At 42.6% G+C, this 22,991-nt stretch overlaps 3 protein-coding genes across 3 annotated transcripts; 2 read left to right on the top strand and 1 right to left on the bottom strand.

The window, feature by feature from the left end:
* Positions 1 to 569: 569 nt before the first annotated feature.
* c10h6orf89 (chromosome 10 C6orf89 homolog) lies at positions 570 to 7,261 on the bottom strand. Its single transcript, XM_061687967.1, has 8 exons — positions 7,023 to 7,261; positions 4,814 to 5,024; positions 3,333 to 3,498; positions 3,011 to 3,159; positions 2,221 to 2,375; positions 1,514 to 1,649; positions 1,312 to 1,435; positions 570 to 742 (listed from the first exon to the last, which is right to left on the bottom strand). Exons 2-8 carry the CDS (start codon positions 5,000 to 5,002, stop codon positions 660 to 662), a joined length of 1,002 nt encoding a protein of 333 aa, XP_061543951.1. The 5' UTR covers positions 5,003 to 5,024; positions 7,023 to 7,261; the 3' UTR covers positions 570 to 659.
* A 498-nt stretch (positions 7,262 to 7,759) lies between these two features.
* On the top strand, positions 7,760 to 17,397 carry nfs1 (NFS1 cysteine desulfurase). Its single transcript, XM_061687030.1, has 13 exons — positions 7,760 to 8,097; positions 9,142 to 9,218; positions 10,365 to 10,481; positions 10,559 to 10,642; positions 11,625 to 11,777; positions 12,677 to 12,770; positions 13,166 to 13,300; positions 14,529 to 14,686; positions 14,780 to 14,885; positions 14,979 to 15,060; positions 15,916 to 15,999; positions 16,074 to 16,163; positions 16,874 to 17,397. The coding sequence occupies exons 1-13, from the start codon at positions 7,989 to 7,991 to the stop codon at positions 16,935 to 16,937; spliced, it is 1,353 nt and encodes a 450-aa protein (XP_061543014.1). The 5' UTR covers positions 7,760 to 7,988; the 3' UTR covers positions 16,938 to 17,397.
* A 698-nt stretch (positions 17,398 to 18,095) lies between these two features.
* Positions 18,096 to 22,986, top strand: sec13 (SEC13 homolog, nuclear pore and COPII coat complex component). Its single transcript, XM_061687031.1, has 9 exons — positions 18,096 to 18,346; positions 18,540 to 18,584; positions 18,917 to 19,032; positions 20,255 to 20,406; positions 20,912 to 21,045; positions 21,721 to 21,854; positions 22,130 to 22,250; positions 22,333 to 22,479; positions 22,603 to 22,986. The coding sequence occupies exons 1-9, from the start codon at positions 18,344 to 18,346 to the stop codon at positions 22,711 to 22,713; spliced, it is 963 nt and encodes a 320-aa protein (XP_061543015.1). The 5' UTR covers positions 18,096 to 18,343; the 3' UTR covers positions 22,714 to 22,986.
* The last annotated feature ends 5 nt before the right edge of the window (positions 22,987 to 22,991 follow it).

Raw genomic sequence — 22,991 nt, 5'->3', positions numbered from 1 at the left:
AGAAAAAAAACCTACAGTATATTGTATATTTTTTTTAAATTAGAAATAAATTCATTTACATGTAAGTAAAATTAAACGTAATCGTACATCACCCATCCACTTTTTCAAACATTTCCTGACGAGGTCGTGTCATAACTGACTTTTGAAATGGAAACTGGCATTTTCTGTGAACAATTAAAGCAAACTTTTTTTAAAGGCTGATCCATATATATATATATATATATATATATTTTTTTTTTAATTCCTCCTGGAGTCATGTTTTTGGTCCCGTGAGTTGTTGCCAAGTACAGCAACATTTTAACACACATAAAACAGCATTGTGTGTGTGTCACATACATCCAATAATAGCAATAAATAATACAGAAGAAAGAAGAGGAGCAGCTTTTTCATCTTTTGTGCAAAATTAAAAAGGAGTAAGCAGGTCCTGGAAGGTGAGACAAAAGATGACGCTGCGTCATTCCGGGACCTTTTTGCAACATACTTGTTAGTTGTTCAGTTTGGCGTCGTCGCATTTTTGGCACGCGGAGCAAGTCGTCCCTTTTCTCGCCACGTTTCTAGTTCTTCCCGGGGTTATAAGGCATCCTCAGCGGGCGGGACCACAGCGGGCGGACGGACGAGCGCCGCCTCGGCGGGGCGTCGGGACATTCGCCGCGGAAGCGCTAAAACGCAGAGCCGTCGCACACGATGTTCTGTCCTCGGCCCGGGAAGAGCGCCATCTGCCAGTAGCGGGGGTCGGCGTACACTGGACAGCGCAAAGGAAGACGCGTGAGTGAGGCTTGCGCACGTCCACACTTCCGATCTTGTGGCGATATAATGCCGCACGGCTCCCGCGCAGTACGGAACACGCTGAGTTTTATGACCATTCTCAGACAGTTCAAGAGTCCGACAGAGTTAATTGATTTGCTATCAAACTATTTGCAACACTTTAGCGATTAATTGTAAAAATAACGGACCAAGTGGGGACTGACCAATAGTATCGATTTGGGGGGGAAAAAAAAGTTTAAATTGACCAAATTTGGACATAGAAGACTCTTGAAGCTTGCACGGGGCTCTTAAAAAATAAAATAATAATAAATTATTACGCTCATGTCGTTTCTTGGCGGAAATTAAAGTATCTTTTTAGAAGAGTCTGAAAAGTCACGAAGTTGACTAAGTCTCCGTTTGCAGCCATGTTGTCAGTGTAAGTGCACATCAGCCGGGGTTGCGCTTTTAATTACAGAAGCCGCTAAAACAACAACAAATTCATCACCCAGCCCTGAATGACGCCACGGTGTCGTTAGTTGCTGTGAAACGCAAACAAAAAGGCGTTACCCATGTCTCCGGGGTTGAGCGACAGCTTGAAGGAGCTGCAGTGTTTGTGGCATCGCTGAACGGGAACAACTCGCACCCCGGGAAGCCCCTCGCCAACCACCAGCCAGCCCAGGACCGCCACACCCTGACACACACACACACACGGTAAATACAGCACATAAAAGAGCTTTTAATTGGTTCTTCAATTGAATTTAGGACTGGCCTTGTTGTGGGGCTCCGTGTTGTGTGTGACCAAGCAGCGTTGTAAGACAGTGCCGGCGCTGTCCAGCAGAGGGCAGAGCTCCGCCTTGGGGAAGAGCCACCGTAACACTTTCTCTCTGGTCGCTGAGCGGAACCTCCTACCAATACAAGTTGTTTTTATTGAAAAATGACAATCTACACTCATTGTGCCTTACAAGAAAAGAACATCTTGATCAGCATGAAAATGAATTTCAACAGGTGGCACAGTCACCCTCGCAATGCAAGGTCATTTTAGCCAGTCGTATGCCACAAGAAAGTCATTTATGGAAAAGACCAGTAAGTATTAAAAACAATCATTACAAATAAAAAAAATACTAAATGTTGAATGTTTATGACGATAAATGCCTTTAAACGCACGATTAACGACACTCCGAGGTCTGACGACTTAAAGCCTGTGACATTTGGATCAAATTTACTACTATAACACAAATAGGAGTCTACTTCCTATTTGTGTTCCAAATCCTGTTGAACTGATAGAGCCAAGTTTTTTGTGAATCAAGGTCTTTGATTTAGATGTTTGGCGCATTGAGTCCATCTGTTTGTGCTTTTTGACAAGAAGTCACAATGAGGGACGTTTCCGACTCCTCCGTTCGTGTCTGACGCCGGCCGTCGACGGGTGAGCTGCCATGTTTGTCTCTCGTGGAGCGTCACAGTACACGTGTGTTTTACCACAGCAGGGTGAAGTTGGCGGGCCCTCGCGGGAGGTCGCCGCCGAGGTTGCGCGGGCCGCCGTCTTCGTCTTCGAGCAGGACGGACACGGACGCCGAGCGGGCCAGGTAGAGCTCCTCCAGCTGACGCCGCTCCAGGCTGAGCGACTCGCCGCCCTGCGGGATGGCGAAGATGACAAAAGTCCCAACGATAAATCCATCATCCAATTAATCGACAGCTATTTTGATCATCGATTAATCGTTTGGAGACCTTGTTTAACTTAAAATGTTCCAAATCCTCCGATTTCAGCTTCTCAACAGTAACCATTCGCAGAGTTCAGTCATCCTCCGTGAAAGCAGACTGATTATCTACAGTTGCAAATATCTACTTTACTTTGGAAACCAATTTTCTGACATGTTACCGACCAAACCAGGAACTGTATCATCATTCATTTGGTTGTCCATTATCTGCACTGTCAATGTGAAATAGTGTCCTGTTTTTGGAAGGGATGCAATTTAAATTTTATTTTTTTTTTTCTCATCCGATTCATCAATTCATTGAAAAAAAATAATCGACAGGGTGCTGAAAGTGTGAAACAGCTGCTCCAAACCAAACTGGCTGACTACCTGTGCTATTAACGCCTCGGGTCCTTGAGACGTTTTCGTGCGTCCTGTTATGATTGACAATTAGCGTCAGGGGACTGATTTGTATTTTGTATTTTGAACTTTACAGGGAGCGTGTCTGAGTGCAAAATGGCTGACTTCCTGTTCAACTCCGGCCATCGGTCCTTGAGCCATTTTCCCCGCTTTACCTTTAAGAGGACGAGCTGGGGCCCAGGACGCAGCGTGACGGTACCGCGGAGGCTCTCGGGCACCTCCAGTACCGAGGAGATGTCGGCGCAACCCGAGCAGTTGACCGGGTTCTGCCGAGGCGAGCTCAAACTCCACCACTCGTGGAAGCCTGCGCACGTGGACAAAAGGAATGGGACACGGCTCTTTAGAAATCAATGGCCAAATGAATCCGAAGTTGACTTCGTTGTCATAATTGGGCTCTGGAAAATGTAGGGAATTTAGATTTGCAAATGTGTAGGAACTCTGATTGATTCAGTGAATAAGACGTGCCCGTGTGTTTACCTTGCAGGTTGTACTTCTTGGCGATGGGCAGCGCGAGCAGTCGCACGTGGCTGAGCGGCGACGACCAGTTGCGGGACCCCGGGCGGGCGGTGCCCGGTTGCGGGGCGCCGTGCGGGTACGTGAACGCTAGCGCCGCCAGCAGCAGGAGGCCCGCCGCCACCACCAACTACACGCAATAAAACGCGACACACCTTGTCGGTATCACAGAAGGTAACAATAACCAAAAGTCTGGAATTTGACAATCTCATGAGACTTCAGCTAAAAGTCATCGTGGGCAACGTGGAAGTTACACTACAGTTGGCCTATTAATATGGTTATGACTGTAACCCACCCCCCACCCCCCCCCCCCCCCCCAAAAAAAAAAAAAACAATAATCAAAAAAATAATACAATTCAGAGGTGGGTGGGCTAACCTTTGTGCTCAAGATTTTTCAAAGGGAGAGATGAGCCCGGTCATTTGTTAAAGAGGAAAACGGTTTTTTGTTCTGTAAAATAGTGTATTTGAAAAATAAATCCTCCTGGTTTTTATGTTATAACTTAATTGTAATGAATCAACCAATTAGTTCACTAAATACATGTGAAAAGAAATGTAAAATGTACATGTGAAATATGTAAGTTTTATAAACCCAAATGTGTGCAAATTTTTTCATTTCATATTCAAAAAATATTTTTGTAAAATATATATATTTTTTTAATTACTTTATCTACATTAGCAAATTATTTAATTAGATAAATGTTTATTTATCTAATTAATGTTACTTCATTTATATCTACAAGAAATTAACCAATTATTTATTCAAATCAATTTAAAAAATTAAAATGCCAAATGTGTAAAATAATTTTTTTTTCACTCTGTTTATAACAAATTCATCAAGTATTTATGAAATTCAAATGTTAAATATCTGTGTAAAATATTTTACAATAAATTAACTAATTAAATAAATTGATTGGATAAATTAAAGATGAAGTGATTTAACCAATTAAGCAATTTTAGGGAAAAAACTTTTCACAGGATCTGTGCGGAAAAAAATATTTATTTCTATCATTTCTGTGGCTGTTGGTGCACGTTATTGTTGGGGGGGGAAACTGTTTCAGAACAAATGAAGCAAATCCCAGAAGGGGGAAATAAATAAAAGCAAAACTTGCTTTGAATAACGTCATTATCATTTCTTTCTACAAGCGAAGTGGGGGTATTGATTAAAAATGAAAATCGGATTTCTTAATTTATTTATTTTAAAGCCATATCGGCTGCCCGAGTTGAGAATGTTAAAATGTAGAAGTTTCCCCGTTGACGTGTGCCTTTATGGGGCGTGGCCAAATGAGCGATGACAAGTCGTGGCCTCCAGCAGCACCTTGCGGGCGTTTGACTGGTTGTGCCGTTCACTAAACGGCCGAAAGCGCATGGGCGACTGCGGCTGTCCTTGCCCACGTGCCGGGGCACGGCGGCGCTGCCTCGCCTCGTCGAGAGGCGTCGGCCCCTACCTTGACGGTGGCCCCGAGGAGGGGGAACTGCGGCGGCTCTCGTCGCGGCTCGTTGGTCTCCAGCATGCGCTTGATGAAGCGCTCGATCTCGCGCTCGGACATGCCGTAGCGGTAGCCCGACTGGCGCAGGATGTCGATGCTCTCCGACAGCTTGTCGTAGATGCACGGCTCGCTCGTCGTCGTTCCCATGGCGATGGCCGGGCGCCTCCGACTGGGGGCAAACACAGCCCCGCCCACCAGCCAGATTTCACGCATGTTTTTTCCCCAAAAAATTTAAAACAATTTGTAGGTGTCTTAACCCTTACATAGTGTGATTTAGGGCTGCAACTAACTATTATGTTAATAATTGATTAATCTGTCTTTTTTGGGGGGGGGGAATACAAATAAAAAAAAATGATATCCCTTTATTCAAAAACAGGACATTAATTCAAATTTACAGTGCAGAAAATGCACAAACACAAATTTATTATGATTCAGTAACTGGTTTGGTCAGTAACCTGTCAGAAAATAGGCAACGATATTTTAATTGTTAATAATGATGCCGAAATTCCGAGAATTTTGACAATTTTAAGTTTGACAAGGTCTCCACCCGATTAATCTTCTTTTTCTTTGGGCTCGTCCCTTTTGGGGTGGCCACAGCGCGTCCTCCTTTTCCACGTCAGGCCTATCTCCCGCATCCTCCTCTCCAACACCAACTGCCCTCACGTCTTCCCTCACGACATCCATCGACCTTCTCCTCGGTCTTCCTCTCGCTCTCTTGCCTGGCCGCTCCACCCACATCATCCTTCTAGCAATATACTCACTATTTCCCCTCCGGACGTGTCCAAACCATCCCAGTCCGCTCTCTCTAACTTTGCCTCCAAAACATCGAACCTCGGCCGTCCCTCCGAGGAGCTCGTTTCTAATTTGATCCGACCCGGTCACTCCGGGGCCGAACCTCAACATCTTCACTTGCTCTGCTTCCTGTCGTCTCTTCAGTGCCGCTGTCTCGAATCCGTCCATCATGGCCGGCCTCACCACTGTTTTATAAACTCTGCCCTTCATCCGAGCAGAGACTCTTCTGTCACATGACACACCTGACACCTTCCTCCACCCGTTTCTTTACTTCCTGACCACACTCCCTGTGGCTCTGGACGGTTGACCCCAAGTATTTCAAGTCCTCCACCCTCGCGATCTCTTCTCCCTGTAGCCTCACTCTTCCCCCACCACCCCTCTTTTTCACTGCACGTATATTCTGTTTTACTTCGGCTAATCTTCATTCCTCTTCTTTCCAGTGCACGCCTCCATCTTTCTAACTGTTCCTCCACCTGCTCCCTGCTTTCACTGCACATCACAATGTCATCTGCGAACATCACGGTCCAACGGGGATTCCAGTCTAACCTCATCTGTCAGGTTATCCATCACCACTGCAAACAGGAAGGGGCTCAGGGCTGAACATTCAGTTCTAGGCTCTGTGCTTTCCTCTTCTATTTCTGCCGAAGAACCCGTTTTCCACCTCCCTTTCGTCTTCGACCCACAGTAGCTGAATCTCCACCGGCGCCCTGCAGGTTAACGTTGTTAACCCGGGTCACGACCGATCCGGTATGGAATTCTTTAGATGAATGCTCATATTTGTTTGGCAAAGTTTTAAGACGGATGCCCTTCCTGACGCAAACCTCTGCATTTATCCAGGCTTGGGACCGGCCTACACTTTGCACTGGCTTGCGCCCCCCCCGTAGGGCTGCATTCTCCACCCGATGAATCAATTGTTAAAAATCATTATCAATTAATTTGATAATCAATATGTTGATTAATCGTTGCACCACTAATCTGACGATATTGCTGGTAACGCTAATCTGTGCCAACCCTGCAGCTCTGTTTACCTTTTGGCTTTGCCATGACAGTGGGATGGAAGTGCAGATTTACTTGGTTGTTAATTTTTACTGTAATGTACTATAACCATAGCATATATGGTTATAATGCACCACGTAATCATCAAAACAAGCAAAATCAAAATAAAACAAATTCGGTGTGGTAATGAAAAAAATTATCTTATATGTAGGAACGAAGTTATTAATGTACAAGCTGACATCCTGTATATCATTATTATTATTACTTATTATCCTCCGAGTTTGTACTTTGAAACTAGCAGACGAGACTAGCTGGTGTTCACTTAGCACGCTAGTTTGTTAGCAGCTTCGTTAACGTGACACAAAAGGGATCAACTCACCTTGAAGCCAAACACCAAATCCGCCCTCGTGGGGATGATTTCCTGGTCGGCGTTGTGTTAATATAAATATAATCGCTGTTTTTTCCGCAATATTCCGTGCATGGCTACTTCCTCCAAACACCTGCAGCAGGCTCGCGCTTCTTCTCCGGTTTGTGGTTGAACGCTTTGGGCTCGCTGTCGCCACCAGCCGGTCAGAAATGACATGAGAAGTGTTGGAGAGAAAAGAGGTTGTTACTTCCGCTGCGGAGGCTATTTTTTTTCAGCGATGTTTATTTGTTTGTAAGCAAGAATTTTGCGTTAAAATGAATAAACATCTTTCTGACGGAGACATGTAAATATACGCCTCATTTTAACCAATCAGAAGATGGCTAAAGATATTCCTGTAAATGCAGCCAATGAGAGCGCAGCAGACACACAGAAACTTCTACTCATCCGCCACCATCTGGAAATGACGAAAAATACATAATGTCCAGCGAAGTGGAAACTTTCACTTTGACTTTTTTGTGAGTAATGAAAAAAACATTACATTTTTCTGGCATAATGTACTACTTTGAGCTATAATTTCCACGTCTAATTTCAAACAATCAAAAGACTACCAAGTAAATTTCGGGTGAGGCCAGCTAACGAGAGCGATTTGCTATATTACCAACCAATCCGAGGACGGGTAACTACGTTTCCTTAAAATAAGCCAATTAGAGCGCAGTAAACACGGGCACTTCCGTTTCTTGTGTGTGACATCATATAAAGATGTCATAAGTAACCTGCCTGTGAACTGACTACAATCAACCACGCTTACCAAACATTGGTCCGTCAGACTGATTCGCACTCAGGATTTGTTCCGCCTGCATAAAATTCTCCACCAGCGGATTACTCGTCTTGAAAATAGTTTTTAAGACAGTTTTTAAGACAAGTTTTACTGTTGGACGCTTGCGTGGTGTCTCCCACCAGGTGAAACTAGACGTCCCGATGCTCTCCTCGGGCAGGACCGCTTCGTCCCGCCTCTGCTGGCCGCTTCAGAGGCTCCGTCCCCGGCTGAGCTGCGAGCAGATTGCCGCCGCCAGCACTCAACGGAATGGTAAGGACGAAATCCATTAGCTGTTAGCCTAGCATGATGCTAACGTGAAAGTGACGCAGTTTGGGGCCAAGACTCAAATCAAATGTCAGCCTGAGCTTTTTTGGCAGCTTAAAGACTGGCGCAAAAGACTTGTGATACTTTCATAACAATAATTATTTTAGTTCGGTGTCATTTTGGAAGAGTCGCGGTCAGAGTTTTAAATTGCACTCATTAAAGTTGTACTTACTCCAATTATGTAATATTAATTCTAACTTTTGTAATGATGACAGGGACTCTTAACATGATGCGACCAGTATATTAAGAATAAATCAATACTCAGTATACCCACAAGGGAGGCTTTTAAAACATAATTCTGTTAATATTGTACTCCAGTATTGTGCTCATCCAGTAAATAATAAAACGTAACAACATCACAAAGTAAAAATGAAATGACATTTTCGTCTGTTTTTGTAGTTGGTCAAATGCCTTAAAATAATCATGAAATTGAAAGTAATGCCTTAAAATAATAACAGTGAAATTTAAAGTAACCAGTAATATCGCTTGAACAGGTTTTTACTCCACATATGAGTCACTTAAAAGTAATTGACAAGGACTCTTTACAGGCTCATAACAGTAAACGATATATGATTAAAGTGTACGAGTGTCATGCATAGAATGCTCAGTTGATCTATATATGTTGTACTCTAATATCGTATTGTACTAAATAATAAATCATGAAAAGACGTCTCAATTTCTCTTGGTCAAATGCCTCAAATAGTAAGAATGAAAGTGAGCAACAATCCATCTTGAATGTGTTTTCCTGTTACATATTCACATCCAAATGCTGATCATAAGTTATTTTCAATGTTTGTTTGGGTTTTCCAACATTCCAGAGTCCATGCGTGTGTACAGAAACAGGCTGACTGGGAATGACTCAGCACTTGCTGACCAGCCACACACATGCACTTGCAGATCCAGGGTCAGCCTGGGGACACGCAGCTGCTATTAGAAAACAGACACGGCCGATATTTTTGTCATATTATTGTTGTTGTTTTTAATCCGCAGAACTGATCAAGAAACGAGACCTGGTCGAAGATGAGCTGCGGCCCCTCTACATGGACTTGCAGGCCACCACGCCCATGGTAAGTGCCCCGTTTTTAAATCCACTGTAATGTAGAGTTGAGCAGAAAACGCCAGATTTAGCATCTTTTCTGCCACCCTCGAGTGACTGTTTTTCACAAAAGCGACTTGTGGCTCATTTCTGGGGGGGGGGGACAAAATGAGCAGATTCATTTTCACAATGTTTTACGCATGTAAAGAAAAGAGCCCTGTGAATGGCACTCATTTAGCCACATAGAAAAATTTTGACTTTTTAAAAAAAAAAAAAATGTATTCCAAGCTGCAAAGATTTTGCCTCACTTATAACTATAACGCTACATGAGAAAAGCCAGAGCAGAGAAAAAATTGTTTTGAATAATGTCACTCATTTGCTTTAGCTGTAATCAAAGGGGGGGCAAATCAATTGAAATTGTAAATCTAAGTTGTTTTTTTCCCAGCCTTACAAATTGACAAACAAAACCGTGTAGCACTTTTATTCATGAATGTGCTCTAACAAAGGTAAAGGGCAAATATTAAACCACATATTCTGTACTCCCTCTATTGGCTGGGGGTCAATGCATCGACGCCATACATCAAGATTGTACAGATCCATAAACCCATGTTACATAAACGACTTTATTCAGTAGTTATTCGACTAAAACAAACCACCTTCCCATGAGCCTCATCCATAGTATTAGCTAGCAGACATGACATCACACATGAGCAAACAAATACAGGATATGTACTTAATTTGAGCCAAATGGTATCAACTCATGCAAGTCTCCTTTTGGCTTTTACAAAACCACGAATGTTGGGGCCAATTGTAACGGCAAAGAAGACTCCACGGGCTATTCGTAGCTACATTGGGAGAGAGGCAAAAACACACTTTCAGTTTCACTGACTCTATGAGGTGCATTCAAATATTCCTATAAAACAGGACATCTCAAGCTCAGATGGAAAAACACGAGCAATGAATTGAACCTAACAACGGCATCACCATGATTTCACCAGATGGCGCCAAAGCAATTGCTTTTGCTCGCGCACCAAAAAACGCAGACTAGCTGTGATTTTATTTATTTATTTTTTGTGTGAAATTTATTTATTTATTATTATTATTTTTAAGAAATACGGCAGATATGTTAGAAAAATCTGTAATAATAAAGTATTTTATCTTTAATCTTAACTTGTAGGATCCTCGCGTTCTGGACGCCATGTTGCCCTACCAGGTGAATTTTTACGGCAACCCGCACTCTAGGACGCACGCCTACGGCTGGGAGAGCGAGAGCGCCATGGAGACTGCAAGGAAGGTACAACATCTTCTTCTTCTTCTTCTTTTGTTTTCCAAAATAAATGGTATCGTCTCCCTCGCTGTGTCTCCGAGCAGCAGGTGGCCGATCTGATCGGCGCCGATCCCCGAGAGATCATCTTCACCAGCGGAGCCACCGAGTCCAACAACATGGCCGTCAAGGTCTGCACAATCACAAACAAATCAAAGTCACTCGTTCACAAAAAAGATGGTCACTACCAACCAGCATATGGCAGCTGCCCAGCAAGGCGTAGAGCTCTAAGATAATGGCCAAATCAAAGTCATCTGTTCACAAAAAGCCGGTCAATACCAGCCAGCATATGGCAGCCGTCTAGGAAGGCTAGTAAGCTCTGAATCAATCATTTGTTCACAAAAGGCTGGTCAGCACTGGCAAGCATATGGCAGCAATCCAGCAAATGTAAGGTAGGATCCAAATCAAAATTCTTTGTTCAGAAAAAGCTGTCAATACCGAAAAGCAGAATGGCAGCTAAGTAGCTGGCTAGCGAATCCACGAAATGTAAACTAAGATCCTATCAGTCCTTTGGTAACACAAAAAGCTGGTCAATAGTGTCACACATGACATCTTGCCAGATCTTAGAGCGCCATGTCAAACAGCACAAATCAGTCATAAAAGATTCAAATCAGTCATTTGTTCACAAAAACATGCAATATATAGTATGTTGCTAACATGACAGTCTACTTCTTTAGTCCATACGTCGTCTTGTCAAAACAGATGCACTTAAATGGACCACACCAGTCCCAAAAGATCAGTCATTTGTCGACAAAAAGCTGGTCCATACTAGAAAGCATTTGGCACCCGAGTCGCTACGCTAATGTAGCAGTCTTCGGCTTCAGGCAGTGCTCCTTGTAAAACATCAAACACAGATGTACAACTGCAGTCACAGATGAGTCAAATCGGAGTCATTGTTCACAAAAAGCTAGTTGGTACTGGCAAGCTTATGGCACTTAGCTCGGTATGCTAACATAGCTGTTGACATCATCACTCAGTGTTGCTTCTCGTTAAACATCGCAAACAAAATGTGTCGAACGCAACTGTCCCAAAATCAGAGTCTTTTGGTTCCCAAAAGCTGGTCCATACCGGCAAGTCCAACGTTGACCTTTTGCGGTCGGTGGTTCCGCACAGGGCGTCGCGCGCTTCTACAAGGGGAAGAAGCGCCACGTGATCACCATGCAGACGGAGCACAAGTGCGTTCTGGACTCGTGTCGCGTTCTGGAGGCGGAGGGATTCCGCGTCACCTACCTGCCCGTGCAAAACAACGGACTGCTCGACCTCCAGGTGCGGCCAAACATACGTGAAATATCAAAACCCTGCTCGTGCCAAAGGTTGCCAACAAAAGGCACCAGAGACAAGGAACACTGTTGCCCTCTTCACTTCCTTAAGACCATTTTGCATTCACTTAAACAAAACAAATATATATTATATATATATTTTTTTTATATTTTTTTTTTTTTTTTTTTTCTTCTCTTCTCTTCTCATGTTTTTTTTTGAAGGAAAGGTCTTTGGAATGCAATTAACATAATCAACGTGAATACATGAATAAAAAGGAAGTTTATTCGGTTAAACTGCACGTTATTTTCAATATGAATCCAAATGGATAATATAATTAATAAAATAACAATGTATTAAATGTATATTCATTATAAATCCAATTAGATGGACAGTTTAAATGTGAAATGTCAATTGTACATGGAATATAAATCCAATGAAATAGATAATTATGAATATTTAATTGTAATGTGAAAGCTATTAAATTGACCATATTAGCATGTATTTAATTTGATAAATGGGTTTAATTGTTTGACTGATGGAATTAATTCAGACAATTTAATAATTATGTATAATTATGTTCATATTATAAATGTTAATTCAGTTATGAAATTGTAAAATAAGCTAAAATAATAAAATGCATTCAGTTATTAGACTCTAAATCAAGTAAGCATTATTAAAATAAGTTATCTATTAAATATAACAAATTATTCAATGGTCATTTTTCTTCTATAATAAGTAGGTTCAATATACTTATTTGTAAAGTTTAATTTCACAATTTCATCAGTCTGTGCACTATTTAAAAAATGATTTCACATTGTAATCCTTTCTTCATTTTTTTTTTTCAATTCAGCACACACACGAAACCTTCCACAGATGCGAGATTTCATTTCTTGTTTTTGTTTCAGCTGCTTGAGGCGTCCATTACTCCCGACACGTCTCTGGTGTCCATCATGACGGTAAACAACGAGATCGGAGTGATGCAGCCCATCAAGGAGATCGGTAACCGTAGCAACCGCACCTCTTTTATCCAATGGTGGGTCCAAATTGGCACAAACAAGTTTTGCTCTGGCCGACCAATCAGAGGACGGGGAAAAACCTGACGTCATCGAGAGCCAGCGCTCTGGCCCTGGGCAGATTAGATGAACTTGGCAACAAATAGATGCTGAAATCTGATTGGACAAAACAAATCTAACATACGCATACTGGCAACTGAATCAAATTTCGTGGAACAAATATTAAAATTTGCCTTCTGACAGTTTTTAAGGCCAGCAGAGGTCTGACCCCACCCCCCCCACCACTTTTTTTTTTTTTCCTCCACCCCACCGCCCTTCCCACAACATGCGTTATGACTTAAACAAGAGTCTTCCTCCTCCATCTCCCCGGGTTGTTTTCAGGCCGTCTTTGCCGCTCTAAGGGCGTTTTCTTCCACACGGACGCCGCGCAGGCCGCCGGGAAAGTTCCGCTCGACGTGTCTGATGACAACATCAACCTCATGTCCATCAGCGCCCACAAGATCTACGGACCTAAAGGTACTTCGGAGGGTCCTTCTCAGTGATTGTGGAATAGAACTATTCGATTATCAAATTAATTGACAACCTTTTTGATAATCGATTTATCGTTCAGAGACCTTATTTTACTGATAATTGTCCAAATCCTCTGAATTTCAGGCTCTCAGCTGTCAATATTCACCAATTTCTGTAGTCTTTCACAAAAGCAGACTGATTATCTTTGTGTTGAATCCAAATGAGACATTTGCAAACATCTGATTTTACTTTGGGAAAAAAATCATCAACATTTTTGCCTATTTTTTTTGACGTTACGGACCAAACCAGTAACTTAATCATAATCCATTTATGTTTGTGCATTTCCTGCACTGTCAATATAAAATAACGTTGCGTTTTTAATAAATGGATGGAAATTGAAAGTTTTTGGTTTTTTTATCCGATTCATTGGAAAAAAAAATTATTGACCCATTATTTTATTTGGTTATTAAAATAATTATTAGTTGCATCGCTACCTGTAAACTATGATCATCCAAATTGAATGAAGTTAAACTTTGAAATATTTCACTCTAAGGCTGTCACGACAATCTTTTTACAATTGATTATCCAATAGATATTTCGTCAAGTACTTGCGTAATCACTGCCTAACATGCATTTTATTTTCATTTATGAAGGCTGGACCTTTGTCCTTAAAACTGCATATGTTGGTACTGAGTGTATGGAAGAAACTGTACAGAATTTGAGACGACAAAATCAGCGTTTTCTCAATGGTTAGCATTTGCGTGCTAGCGATTACCATTTCAGGTAAAAAGAAAAAAGAAATTGCCAGTACCATTCAGCTCAGTCATACATCGTGTTATATGTGCATTACACATCGAATAATGTTGTAAAAATCACTTGCGGACGCTCCTCTGTTTTTTGGCAAAGTTCATCAGTGGCCCAACACTGCGTCCGTCCGTCTGCAATAAATGTCCGTGTGAAACATTGGTCCCAGTGGCGCAAACATGGTCCAAGGTTGAACTTTTTTATTTTTTTGTTTTTTTTATGTCCCGGGGGAGCATCGAGACAGAAATTCTGCGTCGACCTATTTTTGAAGTCGACTTAACAGAGTCATTTCATACCCCCCCCCCCCAGCATTAGTTCACTCTTTGTGTATCGAATCTAGATAATAAGTTTAACATTTGGAATTGAGCTACTTGTATAAATGATTGTACTTTCTGGAGATGCAGTGTCGGCTAACGGTCGTGTGTGTCAGGCATGGGCGCGCTGTACGTGCAGCGGCGCCCTCGGGTGCGACTGGAGCCCCTGCAGAACGGCGGCGGCCAGGAGAGGGGTCTGCGCTCGGGCACCGTGCCCACACCGCTGGCCGTGGGCCTGGGGGCCGCCTGCAGCATCGCGCAGCAGGAGATGGAGGTCAGACCCCGGCGCACCGCGACACGCACAATGCACACTCGACAACCTCAATGGACACACCAACTCAGGTCACGTGCGTGTGCGTGTGCGTAGTACGACCACCAAAGAATTAGCATGCTGGCAAACCGTCTGGTCCAGAAGATCACATCTCAAATTCCCGACGTGATCTTGAATGGAGATCCGCAGCAACGCTACCCTGGTAAACTGAAACGCCGCCACTCGTATCATTTTCACACAGTGATGTGTGTGACATCAACACGTGTGTGTGTGTGTGTGTGTGTGTGTGTGTTAGGGTGCATTAACTTGTCGTTTGCCTACGTGGAGGGCGAAAGTCTGCTGATGGCTCTCAAGGACATCGCGCTGTCCTCTGGAAGGTGAGCCTCATCTCCTGAGCATCTGATTAAAGTCACATTTTTGCAATTGTAACCCTCAGGCCTCGTCTTTGAGACAAGTTGTTAGTTTCAAGAAAACAAATTGGCAGGAGCAAGTTCTTGGTCACATATTGCTCTCAATATCGTTCCGCTCTTAACAAGGCTTTTAATGTATATGGAAAGCTCGTCTTGTTCAGCTCTCCCTTGCTCCAACTCCACGACAATGTCTAACATGAAACGCTAGTGCCCCTAGCGGTCAGAATAATTCAGTGCATGTTTAGCTCAATACAAATCCATGAATCAGCATTTTTAACTCGATCTTAATGTACCGTTTTTAATTTGAAATGCCTACAGGTATATGAATTACTATTTACAAATCCTAATCCGCTATATGCAGAGCGTCACGTGACCACCGCGGAACACGGGATAGCCGACTTCCTGTGTATGCTACCCTGACGAGCATGACTAGGATTGATTGTTTGAAGCCAAACTTGCTCAAATTAGTTTTCCCTTTGGCCGATTTCTTCGGAGAACTGTAAGTAGGTTGTGCACAGACCGGATTGGCCTTTAGTGGCCACGGCCGAGCTCAAGGGTCAAATTGGATATTGACGCGATATTATTGATATGTTCGAAAAGCTCAAGTTGTAAATGACAAAAAAAAAACAAAAAAACGTTGGGAACATATGCTCACATTTGTATCAACACAACTAAGACTGTTTTGATAAAAGAGCCGAGATTGACTCAAGTTGCTGACACAGCAGTCCCACAAAATCCAAAGTACTTCGTTCACCAAAACTTGCAACATGTTGGACTTTTTTTAAATGTCTGTGCCATGCGTGTGTGCATGTGTGCGTGTAGTGCGTGTACGTCAGCCTCACTGGAGCCATCGTACGTCCTCCGAGCCATCGGAGCCGATGAAGATCTCGCACACTCCTCCATCAGGTACATCATCGTCGTCGTCTGCGTCCTTCAAATACGTACTTGAAAAACGTGTGTGTGCTTTTTTTTTTTAATAGGTTTGGGATTGGCCGCTTCACCACAGAGAAGGAGGTGGACTTCACGGCCGAGAAATGCGTCCAGCAGGTTCAAAAACTGCGAGAGATGAGGTGTGACGTCGGCATCGTGAAAGCAATACTTTACAATAATTACATGACATTTTTTCCATTAATTTAAATATAAAATGTAAATTAAGATAGTTTCAGAGATGAGGTGATACTGTACCAAAACAATTATTTTTTTTTTTTTTGTAATCAGAAATTGTAATTGTATTTTTCATTAAACAACAAAAATAGTGGCGTATTTAATCATTTTTAAAAAACAATGCAGTGGATTTAATCACTTTTTAAATCAGAGGGGTGAAGTGACATCTTGACATTTAACAAATTGTTCCTGTGATTTGATTTTACTTTTAATAGTAATTATGATAATAATACAGAAAATGTAATCAGTTGTTTTTTTATAAATGCCCCATCGGAAATAAAAATTATTTTCTCTATGGTCAAACTGTCAGCATCCTAAAAATGTTTAACTGTACGGGTAATATTTTAACATTCTGTTCGCTGTTACAAAATATATTATAATAATTTTAAAAAAGTATCACTGACAGTAAAACGGAAGAAACGGTGCCAAAATAAGAAACATTCTTAATTGTAAAATAAGTTGGTGACTTAGAATGTGATATCATTTCCTGTGTATTTCCTTTGGGTTTTGAACCTTCTTGTGGAACAGGTTGCCCCCCCCCAAAAGCCAAAGAAAAAGCACAACATCGGAGTACGTCTAGTGGCAGTAAACTGCGTATTTTTTTGTTTTTTTCCAGTCCTTTGTGGGAGATGGTGCAGGAAGGCGTCGACCTGAAGAGCATCAAGTGGACGCAGCACTAGAGTCCGCACCCGATACAGCTTCACTTCCTGGTTGACAAACCATCCGTTGGCTTGATTATCTTTTCCCCATCTCTATTACTGCACTCTAAACACGCACAAATGTCCTTTGACAGCCCAGAGTGTCCTGTTCGCTGCAGCCCTCCTGTCACACATAAAGCAGTCAAACCCAACTTCTGCTTTTTGCATTTATCGCAATTAGGTTCACAAGCTTAACTACCAAAATACTTTTGTTTTTATATTAGCTGGAAGAGCTACCAGTGCTAAGGACAACTATAAAAAAAAAAAAAAGATGTATTATTTTGTGTGACTGCATGTTTTGGTTCAGTGGTGTCCATGTCTTGTCTCTCATCTTCACCTCAGTACGTCGGTACAGTATGTCATGTCAGTGTATTAGCGTTTTCGTTAGCACAGCTCACAGATATTTACAATACTATTCAATAAAGAATATTCATCTTTTTTTTATTATTGTATTCATACTAAAAAGCAGTTTTACACCCGAAGCGCAAGTTGATAAATGATCGGAATATGTACAAGTGGTCATTGGTTTGCCACAATTCAGTGTTGCGAACGGTGAGCAAGACTTAAGGTTTTTTATTAGATATTTATATGTAACATTATATTGTATTTTTCATACAAATCGCCACTGTAGGAACATAACTCTCATGGACCGAGGACCCCCTCTAGTTTATAGGGACAATGGAAAGAGGAACCTTTGCTTTGGTTACACGACACAGCTCTTAGAGTTGCATGCCTACTGCAATGCAAAGCTAGTGTGGGCAAAGTTTTGGTACATTCCACGTGTGCGGACATCACGAAAACCAAAATAAGGATGCCTGGACATTGCAGCATGTGGTCGCGCACAATGCAGTACAATCACAATGAAGGAACCTTTAATAGGTATGTTTTTTTTTGGTCCCTTTTTAAAAAATGTTCTTTACCAGTAGCTCATGCGTTTTCATTGAGAAAAAGTAAAAGTCAAGAAAAAATGTGTTATGAATAATTTTCAATGTACGTCCATTGCTCTTGATGCAACGTTGCCCCCTCCAACATGGCCACTACACACCTGGATTGCTACAGTTTATGTCTGGTCTTCTATTCATACGTTTGGTCTTTTCATCACTGGACAATTAGTTGTTTGTCGTTTTTTTAAACTAAAATAAGTCTTGAGGTAGTTATATTTCAATTAATATACTGCTTAATTATTTTTTTAATTTACGAAAAGGGGAGCCTGGCAGAACCTGTACTTGGGTTCCGTCTTTCTGTCGGAGGACTCTTCGTGACGCACCAGGCGGAAGCGGCGTCTCAGACCGTTGCCACGTCGGAATTGAAATCAAATTCGCAGTCTTTTCTCTTTATTTAAGCTCTACAATTTTATTCTCTGGAGGGCCTCTTGGCAGTCTACAGTCATGGTAAGTCCGTCGACATTTATTTTAAAGCACAGACAAACTTGCGTGTTTTGTGTTTGTCTTCATCAATATAGCTAGTGAGCTAGCGCGCTAGCATAGCGGCTAAATGATTTTTGGATCAGCAAAACGTCACTTTTTAAAAGTAATTGTTATTTCGGCAATATCTAAATAGGTTTGTTGTGCTTATCATTTTCAGGTTTCTGTCATCAACACCGTGGACACGTCACACGAGGACATGATCGTAAGAGCGTGTGTCTGTGTGTTTGTGTTTTTGATTGTGATCGTGAAGTTAACTTGATTGACACTTTATTGATCCAAAGTTCGTTTCAAACTAGAATGTAGCACTCGGCCATATGGACTTTAAAATAAAATCTGCCTTCTGGGAATGATATAGTTCTCCAAGCGTTGATTATTATTTATTTATTTATTTTAACAGGATTTATTTGAATCCACTTTCACAAACTTTTTAAAAAATATATTCATCTGAAAAACAAAATCAAATGAATCAATAAAATGAATGTATTTACCAGAGAGGTAGTAAAGAGGTGTCTAAATGTTGTTGATGTATTGCAGCATGACGCTCAGATGGACTACTACGGCACCCGCCTGGCAACCTGCTCATCTGACCGCACTCTCAAGATCTTTGACGTCCGGAACGGTGGCCAGATCCTCGTTGCCGACCTGCGAGGGTGAGCCATCTTTTTCCAGACCTTCCAAGAAAACCTAGTGTTCCCCTGCTATATCAGGGTTCATCGTTCACAACCCCCCCCCCAAAAAAAATCTTAGATTTTTAAGCGACTGTTTTTAATGGGTTTGGACATTACACAGGCAAGTCTGACTTTTGAGTTGTGCGCCTTCAGTGTAGTGCCATTTTGTGCCACGACATGCCTGGCAGTACTTAGGTCCACTGGAAGAGATGCAGCATAATTAAAAGAAATATGGGGCAGAGAAGGCCCCCTTCTAATTTCCATAAATGGTAGTAGTTCCCACAGAGCAGAGATAATTTAGACGTGTGAGTATTGTTGTATGTGTTACTGCGCCATGAGTGGTAAAGTTGCAGTTGTTTGAAAGTTTTTAAAGTTACTGTGACATCCATGCTAATTTTCAATAGCCGTTCTGTGCTGTTACGCATCCTATGTTGGAAATAAGCGAGTTTGCTTATGTTTGACGTTTGAACAGTTGAGTTAAATGTACAATGTTCTTTTCTCGTTTAATGTGTCAGTTTTACCGTAAACTACAAATGGGACTCACAAAAAGTTTGAAGCCACCACAGTTGGCCTCTTTTTGGGACAGTTGTGTGAGCTAGAGTTTTAGTTTTGTTTTGTCAGTGGAGATTCAGAGAATATTTTTTTCTTTTTTAAATAAAAAATTAGCTTGAAACCAGTACAAATGGTCTAAAAAGTAACTTTTTAGGTGATGTCTTATTTTAAGTGTAATCAGATTAGTTTTGACTCGAAAAAAGACAATCTTGGTAAGATTTTGCACTGTATAGGGTGCCAATACCAGCGGCCGATAGAGAAGGCAAAAAGTCGAGTAAGTCCACCTCGCCATTAGTTGGCGCTACACTGCAGCGGTTTGACACCTGGCTAAATCGTGTGCAACAGGAAGAAAGAAAGGTCTTTGGTCGCCGTTATGTCATTGTGTTAATTGAAATATTCTGGATCAAAAGTACAAGTGGTATCGGTGAGTACTTAAGAGTAAATACTCGTTTTTGTATCTAATATCCCTACTCGTATCTCAAGTCATTTCTCGCAAGTCAAGGGGCAAAAAATCGGCCGAGCAACGGGTCGTGTCTCAACAAGCATTCATAAGTCGAGGTACGACTGTAGTTTATAAAAAAAAAAAAAAAAAAAAACGCTAAGCAGCGGTACACTGTAATTGTAACCCCTCAGGTTTGTGTTCCTCCCTCAGGCACGAGGGTCCCGTGTGGCAGGTGGCGTGGGCTCACCCCATGTTTGGCAACATCCTGGCGTCCTGCTCCTACGACCGCAAGGTCATCGTGTGGAAGGAGGAGAACGGCGCCTGGGACAAGATGTACGACTACACGGGACACGAGTCGTCAGGTGCGTACGACCCTCTTTCACGCGGAGACGCCGCATCAAAGCCTGCTTTCACATGGAAACCCAGCAATCAGATAATTAGATGACAAACCAGAAACTGAATCACATTCATTTTCTGCATTGTCAATTTAAAATAATGTCCCATTTAAAAAAAAAAAAAAAAAATTGGATATAAATAACAAAAATAATGCCACAGCACTTACCAGTCGGGTGAAAGGGGAATTTGGAGAACTCATAACGTTAGATGCTGGAATGGGTTGAACTCATCCCATGATTTCATACCATTTACACAGTACAGCAACATGGAAAAATGTCACGCAGTCGTGAGTAGGTAGTGTGAAAGGGGTCTTTGGAGAATAGTTGAAATGAACCCCAGTCCCAGCTTTACAGAATCCAATTATAGACCGACACCGGTCTCCATTACAGCTCTGATACGCCTCCGAAGATTGACAACGTGAGGTGCAAAAGGGAGTAAAATGGGGTCTCTGGCATGTGTGTGTTTTTACAGTGAACTCAGTGTGTTGGGGTCCGTACGAGTTTGGTCTGATTCTGGCGTGCGGCAGTTCTGACGGCGCCATCTCTCTGCTCACCTTCACCGGAGACCAGCAGTGGGACATTAAGAAGATCAACAACGCGCATACGGTCAGTAGCGTGACCGTCCGGTCCCGGCGCCTTACCTGATGTGCGCATGTTTTTTCTTTTTTTCCACTTTGTGGACTATTTCTAGCCTTTTTTGCAATTGCAAGGTACCAGTTGAAATGATTAACTGGTTAGAACAAATGTGGTGGACTTTCTTTTCTTGACTATGTGGATTGTTTCCAGTCATTCTCTGTGCTTAATTGTGTGACGTGTACTTTGCACGTGACGGAAGCAATTTTTTTTTTTAAACTTTGTCGATTATTGCTATTTATTTGTTATTTTGTTTGAAATATTGTTTTTTGATATTCAATTGCAATACAATAATCTTAGTTATACCAATCTGATCAAATGATCGGAAATTGGGGCTGATCATGAACATTTTTAGATCTGTGTCAGGCGAAAAATATATATTTTTTTAATATTCTGAAATTTTAAAGGTCACAAAGTGATCGAATAATCCTGAGTATTGGTGTCGGCTCGGGACTGTATTGGCAGATACTCAAAATCAAGGGACCCTAGTGCAAAAAATGTGATCGGGTCATCCCTATGCGTAAGGCGTGTACATTGTGCATAAGCCTGAGCCGGCTATGGACAATTTTTCAATTCTGGATCACTTCTAGTCATTTTGTGTGTTGTGCAAGGTGCATTACCCGCTTTGTGTGTGTGTGTGTGTGTCAGATTGGCTGCAACGCGGTCAGCTGGGCTCCCGCCGTGGTGTCGGGAAGCCTGATCGAGCAGCCGTCCGGACAGAAGCAGAACTACATCAAACGCTTCGTGTCCGGAGGCTGCGACAACCTCGTCAAACTCTGGAAGTAAGTCACACGCAAACTTAAAAAAAAAAAAAAAAGTCCCCAAACTAAAATACAGTAAAACTACTCACACTCTTGATTAAAACCGACTGTGTTGCTCGTACCGTACTGAGTAGCAAGTTCCATTTCTGGTTGTATGGATCTTGGTCTCTTGGTACCATCTTTTTGGGCGAAGTGACATGGCAAAACGCTAGTTACGTAGGCGAAGCTCCCGCGCAGTCACTTGTTTTCTAAAATGTCCGCCTCCTGACTGGCGCACGTGACTTCCTGTCGGGCAGAGAGGAAGACGGCCAATGGAAGGAAGACCAGAAGCTGGAGGCGCACAGCGATTGGGTGAGAGACGTGGGCTGGGCGCCTTCCATCGGACTCCCGACCAGCACGATCGCCAGCTGCTCGCAGGTCGGGTCTTGACCCCGCCGTCCTCGACAGTTCGCCGCCGCGGACCCTTGTTGACGTTTTGCGGCCGTTTGTGGCGTTCCAGGACGGCCGCGTGTACATCTGGACGTGCGACGACCCCGCGGGCAACGCGTGGACGGCCAAGCTGCTGCACAAGTTCAACGATGTGGTCTGGCACGTCAGCTGGTCCATCACCGGGAACATCCTGGCCGTGTCCGGGGGAGACAACAAGGTACGCACGCTGCGTGGTCGTCGTCACCGCCATCACTATCTTCATAATCAAAGTCACCCTGTCCTCTCTGGAAAACTGCTTAGCACACCGATTTGTGTGTGTTGTTTTTGTGTGTGCGGTTAGGTGACATTGTGGAAGGAATCGATGGAGGGCCAGTGGGCGTGTATCAGCGATGTCAGCAAAGGCCAGGGAGCCGTGTCCGCCATCACAGACACGCAGCAGGCGGAACAGTGACACACACATGCGCACACACACTCAATTTGTCCACATGGTTGTCCAAAAATGTAATTGACTTTTTTTAAATCACTTGCCCAAATATGTCCCCCCCATCGTGTTCTTGTACCCTAAACATTCCGCCCCCCCTTCAGCGTGTCCTCAAAATGGTCGTCAGTTATTGGCTCGTTAAGTCAGACTGACCAACCAATCGGGAGCAGGAAGCGCACACCTGTTTCCTACTTGTATGTAATTATTAATAAAAAAAAAAGAGACAATATGAAGATGAACAAACGTTT

Source organism: Phycodurus eques, chromosome 10 (genome assembly GCF_024500275.1).
Source record: "Phycodurus eques isolate BA_2022a chromosome 10, UOR_Pequ_1.1, whole genome shotgun sequence".
Lineage (NCBI taxonomy): Eukaryota > Metazoa > Chordata > Actinopteri > Syngnathiformes > Syngnathidae > Phycodurus > Phycodurus eques.
Note: the sequence above shows the minus strand (reverse complement) of the source record. Positions and strands in the feature narration are given on the sequence as shown.

Coding starts and splice junctions, on each gene's coding strand:
- c10h6orf89 (XM_061687967.1), bottom strand. CDS start 5,002: ATGGGAACGACGACGAGCGAGCCGTGCATCTACGACAAGCTGTCGGAG. Junction 2,376..3,010: donor CCCAGCTCGTCCTCTTAAAG/GTAAAGCGGGGA, acceptor GCCATCCCGCAG/GGCGGCGAGTCGCTCAGCCT. Junction 1,650..2,220: donor GCCAACTTCACCCTGCTGTG/GTAAAACACACG, acceptor TTGTATTGGTAG/GAGGTTCCGCTCAGCGACCA.
- nfs1 (XM_061687030.1), top strand. CDS start 7,989: ATGCTCTCCTCGGGCAGGACCGCTTCGTCCCGCCTCTGCTGGCCGCTT. Junction 10,482..10,558: donor CCATGGAGACTGCAAGGAAG/GTACAACATCTT, acceptor GTCTCCGAGCAG/CAGGTGGCCGATCTGATCGG. Junction 10,643..11,624: donor CCAACAACATGGCCGTCAAG/GTCTGCACAATC, acceptor GGTTCCGCACAG/GGCGTCGCGCGCTTCTACAA.
- sec13 (XM_061687031.1), top strand. Junction 19,033..20,254: donor CTCGTTGCCGACCTGCGAGG/GTGAGCCATCTT, acceptor TTCCTCCCTCAG/GCACGAGGGTCCCGTGTGGC. Junction 20,407..20,911: donor CACGGGACACGAGTCGTCAG/GTGCGTACGACC, acceptor GTGTTTTTACAG/TGAACTCAGTGTGTTGGGGT.